The sequence below is a fragment of the Pteropus vampyrus genome, unplaced genomic scaffold (assembly GCF_000151845.1).
Source record: "Pteropus vampyrus isolate Shadow unplaced genomic scaffold, Pvam_2.0 Scaffold156, whole genome shotgun sequence".
Classification (NCBI taxonomy): Eukaryota; Metazoa; Chordata; class Mammalia; order Chiroptera; family Pteropodidae; genus Pteropus; species Pteropus vampyrus.
In genome coordinates, this window is record NW_011888937.1 from 1,239,498 (window position 1) to 1,248,438 (window position 8,941).

Consider the following 8,941-nt stretch of genomic DNA (forward strand, 5'->3'; position numbering starts at 1 on the left):
TAGTCTTTTCAACAAATGGTGCTAGGACAACTGGTTAATAAGCATATGAATAGATACTCAACGTCGTGTTAGGTAAATGCAAATCAAAATCACATCTAGGTACCACTTTACACCTACTGGGATGGCTATAACAACAGAAAAACATAAAATAATGTGTTGGTGAGGGTGTAGAGAAATTGGCACCCCTACATTTTGCTGGTTGGAATACAAAATGTTGCAGCTGCTATGGAAAAGTTTGGCAATTTCTCAAAAAATTAAAATTACCATGTGACGCAGCAATTCCACTCCTAGGTGTATATAACCCAAAGAGTTAAAAACAGGGACTCAAACATTATACTTGTATGTGAATGTTTATAGCAGTATTACTCACAATAGCCAAAAGGTAGAAACAATCCATGCATTCATCAAAAGATGAATGGATAAACAAAATGTGATATGTACATACAATGGATTATTATTCAGCTATCAAAAGGAGTCAATCTGGTATACACTACGATATAGATGAACCATGAAAACATTGTGTGGAGTGAAATAAGCCAGATACAAAAGGACAGACATTGTATGATTCTATTCATATGAGGTACCTAGAATTCATAAAAATAGAAAGTAGATTAAAATTTCCTAAGGTCTGGCGGGAGGAGGGAATGTAAAGTTATTGCTTAATGAGCACAGAGTTTCTGTTTGGGATGATGAAACAGTTCTGGAGATTGATAATGGTTATGGTTGCATAGTGTTGTAAATGCACCATTAAGTTGTCTGCTTAAAAAGTTTAAATGGTGAATTTTATATTATATATATTTTACTGCAATTAAAACAAACTATATATATCTGAGTAGAATGAAAGACCTGGCAAGTACTCATAAAAAAGAAAAGGAAGACTAAATTATTTTATCAAAGCTTAAAAGAATGAAATTCTGATACATTCTACAATGTGAATGAACCTTGAAAACATTACGCTGTTAAATAAGCCAGGCACAAAAGGATAAATGTCATATAATTCCAGTTATATAAAATATTTAGAGTAGGCAGATTCATAGAAACAGAAAGTAGAATAGAGGGGCTGGGGGAGGAGGAATTAGGGAGTAATTGCTTAAATGGTCATAGAGATTACGTTTGGGGTGATGAAGTTTTGGAAGTAGTTTGTGGTGATAGTTACACAATATTGTGAATGTAAGTAATGCCACCGAATTGTACGCTTCAAAAAGGTTAAAATGGCAAATTTTGTTACATATATTTACCACAATTTAAAAAAAAGAATGAAGTACTACTGATACGTGCTACAACATGGATGAACCTTGACAAGTCAATAGCTGAAAGAAGTGAGAAAGGACCACATATTGCATTATTCCATTTAAATGAAATGTCCAGAATAGACAAATCCAGAGACAGAAAGTAGTTGTTGCTTAGGGCTGGAGGAAATGGAGGGTGCCTTCTAAAGGGTATGTATGAGATTTCTTTTCGAGGTGATGAAAATGTTCTATAATTGACTGTGATGGATTTACAACTCTGAACATATTAAAAACCATTGAATTGTATACTTTAAGTGAGTGAATTCCATGTTATATGACTTATATCTCAATAAAGCTGTTACAAAAAAATTAATTGCCGTGCTGGATACCATGCAAAGCAGACAAAGGATGTCCGTCACATCTTGGCAATTATAAGAAGACAAATGAAAACAAAAGAGTTCCTCCCTTTGGATCTCAGTTATCGATACGGACTGATTGATGTACATTTGAGGCTGAAAGCTGGGTTGGATTTGTCTAATTGTGTCAGGCATGTTTTATATGCCCCATCAATAAGTGCTAATCTCTTTGCACATCTGCAAAAATCTAGCACAGGGCTTGGTATGAAGGGGGCTTGATTCAACGAGAAGATTAAAACACTCAGAAAAGGTCTTGCAACTGCAATTTTATTTTCTTTTGTGAAAATAAACAGCTCATTGGGAGTTTAAATTGCTTCAAAAAAACCCCCCATAAAAACAAAAAGAAATACACATAGAAGCACGTGAGGTGATGGGGGAGGGAGGAGGGTCTTTAGAACTTTGGCAGACTGTGCTGGCACTGACCCAGGTGACAGGAACCAGACCTTGGAGCAGGTCCTGTATGCCATGCTGGGACTGTGAAAAGGAGATCTTGACTGGTAAAGGGGCAGAACACAGACTTCGTCACTAAGGAAGTGGCAGGCACCTTGAGTCCCTTTAAATGTGGGGAAGAACCATTTCAGAAGGCCTCTTTTGCCACCAGAAGCTGGAGGCTGGCAGGTTAGGGCCTACTGAGGGAAAGGTGATGCTGGTAGAGACAAACCAGGCAAAGGTGTCTTCTCATGTGGTGACAGCCTTACACTGGGCAGGGGACAAAGAAGATGAAGGTAGGAACTCACGGAATTGAGCAAAAGAGAAAAACTTCGGTGAGATAAAAGGAAATGTCCAGGAATGGGATCTAGACAAAGAAGCAACAGGACAGAAATTGCAGCAATGGCCAGCCACCATGCAGACTGGATGCGGGAGCTGGGGCATGTGGAGCCGATGAGAAGAGGGAGGAGGGCAGATAGTGCCAGAGGTAGAGAGAAAAGGGTCTTCTGCCCAGGTCCATCCACCACTGCACATACAGGAAGAATGACACACTACTTTTCAGTACTTTTTCTTTTAAAGATTTTTGTTGTTGTTGTTGTTTTTTGTTTTTTGTTTTTTTAAAAAAAGCTTAAGGTCAGCTACTGGTTACATCTACAAAATGTAAAGTGCTGCTGTTACCAGTCACTTTACAGAACAGTCCAGAGTGGTCAAATATTGACCAATAAAGTTTCCTTTTTTTTACTTCTGTATCATTACTACTTGATGGGTCACCTGACAGCCTGCATAGGTCACAGGGCAGCTTAGTGGGCAGACTTGGTGACCAAGGAAAGAGGCTGGGCCTGGAGTACTGGGAGGGCCTGGTGGGCATGAAGCGTGGCTGGGAAGGAAGGGGGAGAAGTCAGCAGAGCCGTGGGAACGGACCCGAGGGGGAGGGGCCGGGAGAGGAGTGGGGGCTGGCCAGAGGAGGTGGCTGCAGCCTTAGCTGACAGGAAGGTAGCCGAGTGGAGAGCCAGCTGGGCCCGGGTCTCTGGCTTGGTGGTGAGGGACAAGGGCTGGGCTTGCTCTGAGTGGGTTGCAGCAGGGGCAGCCGGTGAGGCCAAGGCTGCAGAGGGGGTAGCTGGGGAGTCCAGCATGCTGCCATGGGAAGAGGCAGGGCTGTCACAGGGCTTCTCAGGGGGCAGGTACTGAACACATGGCTTCTTGCTTTTGGAGGCCAGAGCACCTGGGGAAGAAACACAAGAAAGAGTGAGCAGCTAGTAGCTCTAGTGAGATGGAGGCTGCAGGAGAGCCTTGGCTGTACGCATTTACTCTGGAAACAAAAGAACCCCGCTGGGGAGGGAAGCGAGGACATGCAATTATGTCTAAGGATTCCAAGGCTAGGCAGACGCATTCAAGGACGCCTAGGGCACAGAGAAGGGGCAACGCCCAAATGGCAAAGAATTATTCAGTAGCTGACTGCAGGGAAGACAGCTCAGTCTGTCACATCATCTGATTTTCCTTGCCTAAATCTCATCGTTTTGGGGCTGCATCGCCACTCAATTTGCTTTAAAATCTTTGGTTTATGGTACTACCAGAGATAGTGTAGCACCTGCTAAGCCCCATGGTATACAGTGGATGTTGCATCATATAGATGTTTTATTTATGTGTGCTCATATGTAGCTGGATACACAAATTATACAGATACTAGGAATGAAGGGTGGGAGGGAGGGAGGAAGAGAAAAAGAGAAAGAAAGAAATAAAGAAAGAAAAAAAAAAGAAAAGAAGGGAGGGGAGACGAGGGAAGGGGAAGGAGTGAGGAGGCAAGGAGAGAGCACAAGCACTTTAGATGGTAGCAGCAGTTCTACATTTGTCCTGGAGTGAGCATGAGAGGAGCGACCTAAATGCCTGTCCTAGTGCGAACATCTCTGTACATCTCTGCTGTACAATTTTTGGCATGAAGTGGCCCCCAAACGTGAGCAAACTACTTCTTCTGCTATTCGACCAACCAAACACTGGAGGCAAACCTGATTCTGTTGGATTCACTGATAGGTGGCATGTCAGTCTCTAATGTGCCACCTTCCTAAGGGAACTTCAAAGACAATTTCAACTACATTCAGTTTCTATCTCATACATTGATTTTAGAACCTAACCCTCAAATAAGATGCAACTTAACCAAACTGAAAAAAGCCTGGGCTTTGAAGTGAGAAAGTGCTGAGATCAAATCCTGCCTCCACCATGTAACAAGCAGAGTGACTGGGAAAATCCCTTGACTTCTCCGAGCCTCGTAACTGGTTATCTCCAAAAAGAGGACAGTAGTAACACCCACTTGAGTATGCAGGAGGCTCCCATGAGGCGAAGCCCCTGAAAATGGCAGCTGTTGTAATGCAGCCTTGTCATTGTGTACGTCACAGACCCGGGTTTAATGCACAGGCAGGTGCAGCTGTGACAGCGGAAAGGTGAAGAAAAGAGGCAGTGCCCTCCTTGCGACTCACCCTCTGCCTCTTGGACTTGCTGCTGGGACTGTGTCTGCGACAGCTGCTTCTCTCTCTTCCTCTTCTTTTTCTTACCCTAAAAGAAATATGGCCAGAAGGAAGAGGTAATAGGGACAGAACAACTAGCTTTTCAGGGGTTGCCCAGATAGGAAGGGGGAACCACTCAGATCACATGCCCCACAGGAGGCAGAGTGCTCCTTCCTGGGGCGCCGCCTCCCTGCCTCCCTTCTGCATTCGATGCTTCCCCTCCCACTCGGGTGTGCTGGTCTTTTGGAAGGCCTCACCCTTTCACTGCACTTTAGGCTTGTTTTTCTATTTCTTGACCTTTTTATGAGGGGTCCTAGGTCCCACTTAAAATCTAATACATCTACGAATCCTCTTACCAGAAAAACAAAGCAAATAAGAAACATACATACAAAAATCCACCTACTTTCAGGGAGTTATCAGACACGTGGGCTGAGCTCATGCACTGGTCTCTGAGTCCCAGGTTAGGGAGCCTTGGCTAGAGACAGTCTACCACCAGAGCTGCCACACAGCTCACACTGGCCATGAAGGAGGGAATCAAAGGCCGAGTCCAGTCAGATATGAGGGGCACAAATCTAAGTCTGTTCACCAAAACCACGTCCTTGTTGACCTCCCGAGAAATGAAATGCTTTCCTTATTTCTGGGGAATATACGGACTTCTCCTTGGCCTTAAGAGTCCTCCGTACACGTCGTCAACTTCCTTCCCCCCTTTCCTCCTGCAGACGCTGCTCTGGGATCTGAGTGGGCACTTACGTAGTTGTCCCGGGCCGACCAGGTCGGGTAGAGCTGGGAGTGAAGCTGCCGCTCCTTCCGGGCCAGTTCGTAGTACTTGGCTTGTTCTTCTCGGGACAGGTTGTGCCACTGTGAGAGGGGGGTCAGAGATGACAGGGACTGGTGAGTGCAGGTGAGTGCAGGGGACGCTGACCACACAGCCTGGAGGGTAAGGGCAGATCTTACCTTTCTTCCTAGGATTTGGTTAATGGCTGCACTTTCCTTCAGGGTGCACTCAGCCACCACCTTGGCCCTCATCTCCTTCATATATAACATGAAGGCATTAAGAGGCTTCTTCACGTGGGGTTTCTTTTCTTCCTCCTTTTTCACTGTGACTGGTGATTTCCTAAGAAGTCGCAAAGCTGTAGGTTAGCATGTATCAGTTGTCATCTAACTCACCAATCCCTGCCTCTCAATGCGACTACGAGCCCATTGCCTCCGGGGAGGAGAGATAAGCTGCATCACTGATGCTGATTCAAGGGACCCGCGGATGCTTTCAGCACTTGAGCATCTTTCCACTAGTAGTTCCAAGCCTCTGAATCACCTCAGGCCGTAGTCTATGAAAGGATAATTTCCTGATGAAGGAGCGGAGGGTGGTGGTGAGAGCTGGGATGCACTGGCTAAAGGTGATGGGGAGGTGGGGAGGACAGAAACAAGGGCCGGGGCTCTCCTCAGCCTTGAGGCACTGACTGGCTTTCCTGCCCTTTATGGCACAGTGGGAAAAATGGAGACTTTGGTGCTGATCTCAACTCTGCCACAAGTCAGTCATGTGACTGTGAGAACACTCTCCTTTCTGGGCCTCACGTTTTCATGTGTATTTTGCAGGGAGGGAAGCTAAAAGCTTTCTCAGCTTCTCTTGCAGCCTCTAAATCCTTTTTTTAATGCGAGAAAAGATGCGTGATGTCTGAGCGAATGGGCACACAGAGAGCCAAAGAGAACAATTCCCAGGGGGAGAGGACATGGCTGAGGGAGGCTGTGCTGTCTGCTAAATGCCACAGGAGAATAATAAACGGCGACTGCTGCTCAGAGACTGGCCACTCCCAGTCCAAGCTGCCTGTTACTCACGCGCTCACGGCTGGGCTCAGGCTGGGGGGTGCTGGTTCCTGCTTGACGATGGGGGACACGATGGCGGGGTGGGGAATCCCTGAGGTGGGCAGACCAGGATGGGCCGGAGCCACCATGTGAGGGGAGAACCGACTGGAAACCAGGCTGTGTACCAGGTGGAAACAAAGGACAATAGAGAGATTTAGGCTGAAGGTTTGTCACTCAGCAGAGGATGTGGGTGACTCTCTGCCTTCAGTGCAGAGGCATGTAAATACCTCTGCTATGGCAGAGTTTGAGGAACAGAAGGCTGTTGACCTTGCTGGACAGAGCCAGGTTTGGGAAACCTGGTCCTGGAAGCAGATATAGGATGAAAAACACAGAAGGTGTCATGGGTCAGTGGCCAGGGTACAGAACAGAAAGATAAGGGATTATGTACGTTGCATTTCTTTTGTCACCGGTAGCAGAAATCCCCTTCTACTGTCCCGTCTCCCGACAGCATTTCAGGAAAAATTAATCTCCCAGTCTCTGGCTTCAGTATGATTATACTCAAAATGCTTCAGTGCCACAAAGCCCAGCACGTTGGGGGATGTGGCCAGAGGGTTGAGGGCTAGGGCTTTGAAATTTTTCTCTTAGAGACTGGGAGTGACCCTGTGGGCATGAAGGCCCTTCCCACCATGTGACAGGAGTCTTATCAAAGGGAGGTGAGAAGAAAGGTGAGCCCGCGCCTCCTCGCTTACTGCCAAGAGAAAGCTGTTTAATGGTCAGAAATGGCAAGGACACTAGCAAAGAACCATTTTCTGCACTGCCACTTCATGCTCTCAGCCCCTGTCCCCAGACTCACCTGGACATTGAGGCGTTCATGGCGAGGGCAGGGTAGGGGTGCCGGAAACCACCAGGAGGAAGGGAGTACATGGGCTGTCCTTGCCTGCAGGGGCCAAGAGAAGGAAATCTAGTCAGCATCTTGGCTAATATGGGAATGTTTAGGACAGGGAAGGAGAGGAGTTAGGAAGAGAGAATGAGAAAGGGCAGGAAGTAGGAAGTGAGGATTGGGAGGAAGCTGCAGGGAGGAGGGGGAGCAGGGAGGTCTGAGTCTTGCGTTTTGATGACAGGGCTCCCCTGTGGGGTGGGGTGGCTGGAGGGACAGAAGGCAGAACTCAGCACAAGAAAGGAAGAAGGGTATGAAAGGCTGCAGGTTTCCTTACTGTGGGACAAGCCAGCCGAGGGGATGGGGGATTTGTCCGACAGCTCCAGGAGACAGTGGATAATATGGAGACAGCTCAGATGGATGAGGGGGCCGGGGGATTCCTGCTTCCAAAGAAAGATGTGTCAGACTCTTCCCTGGCCCTACTGCAACACCTTAAAATAACATCATCCGGGAGGTTCCTTATCTTGTGTGTCCCCAAGGTGTTCCAGAGCTTAGAAGGCCCTTTCTTTCATTATCCTTGCCTTTTGTCACCTCCCCAGTTCTGCTGGCCCATTGGTCAAGGACATATTCTGGGAAGGCAGGACTAATATAGCTTTTCTCCGACTTAGTGGATCCCATTTCTATTGGCAGGAGTAACTTCCAGCTGCTTATGCAGGAGTTAGTATTATCCAAGAGAGGAACAGGAAATCCTGGATTGACAGACCCAAGATATCCTTGGAGTCATCAGCTAACTCTTCTCTAGAAAACCCGTCTCATTCATGGAGAAACAAACTGGATTCCTAGTCCATATTTGTCTTCTCTACTACCTGTAACCTTGAATAACAGTGATTTCTCTAAAGATAGGCTCCCAAAAATGCTTCGAGCCATGGCAACTCTGTGGGAATTTTATGAAAACTATGGTTCCTTGGGGTAGACAGTTCTGGTGAACAAGTTAAAAAAAAAAAAGAGCCAACTCAGACTTGCTGTTGTACAGCCTGGCTAGATTTGATTACTCTATTTGAAAATGTTAAGTTTAGGGAAATGGCCTGGGTTTAGGGAGGTGCAGCCCGTCGTGGGCTAGACTTCAAAGTCAATGAAAAAAGAGGGGTTTTTTTCCCCCTTCTAGCTCGTTCTATTCCCAAAGTATTAAGAGAGTCTAAAGTAAAAGAAACAGAGGCAGAGAAACACTAAATGCTCACTACGGAGCCAGGCCCTGTGCATCATCTCATTTAATTTCCTTTTATTCCCACAATCACCCCGTGGTATAGGAGGTACAGATAAGGCACAGATGAAAATCCTGAAGAGACTGAAGTCGGTGGGGAAGGCTATACAGGAAATCCTGGACTGACAGAGTCGGAGACATGATTCAAATCCAAGTCAAATGGATGCTCCCTGAGAAGAAAAGCCTGCCTCCTCACCCCCCACTCCCCAGCTCTACATGTGGTCCAGCCCAAGAAGCAGCACACTCACCTGTCTTTGGATCAATCTCTGGGGAGAGGTGTGTGGGAGGAGAGCCAGGGGAGAAGTGGTCGTTGCTGTAGGTGATGAGGGGCGTCAACGGGTGCATGTGATGTGGGTGTTGAACAACAGGAACTTTATTAGACTGAAAGACAGAGAGAAAAAGACTAGGGCAGTTGCCAAGGAGATAGAGAG

At 46.6% G+C, this 8,941-nt stretch overlaps 1 protein-coding gene across 2 annotated transcripts in view; it reads right to left on the minus strand.

The window, feature by feature from the left end:
• Positions 1–1,891: 1,891 nt before the first annotated feature.
• TCF7L1 (transcription factor 7 like 1) overlaps positions 1,892–8,941 on the minus strand; it is a 149,443-nt gene continuing 142,393 nt past the window's right edge. Inside the window, exons 1-8 of one of the 2 annotated variants that reach the window (XM_023536402.1) lie at positions 8,759–8,887; positions 7,587–7,689; positions 7,226–7,309; positions 6,406–6,549; positions 5,527–5,686; positions 5,323–5,430; positions 4,546–4,621; positions 1,892–3,296 (exon numbers count right to left, since the gene is read on the minus strand). In XM_023536402.1, the coding sequence (XP_023392170.1) occupies positions 2,875–3,296; positions 4,546–4,621; positions 5,323–5,430; positions 5,527–5,686; positions 6,406–6,549; positions 7,226–7,309; positions 7,587–7,689; positions 8,759–8,855 (1,194 nt within the window). In that variant the 5' untranslated portion in view covers positions 8,856–8,887 and the 3' untranslated portion in view covers positions 1,892–2,874. Of the gene's footprint in view, positions 3,297–4,545; positions 4,622–5,322; positions 5,431–5,526; positions 5,687–6,405; positions 6,550–7,225; positions 7,310–7,586; positions 7,690–8,758; positions 8,888–8,941 lie in introns of those variants that run through there. The other variant, XM_023536403.1, reaches the window with a different exon arrangement.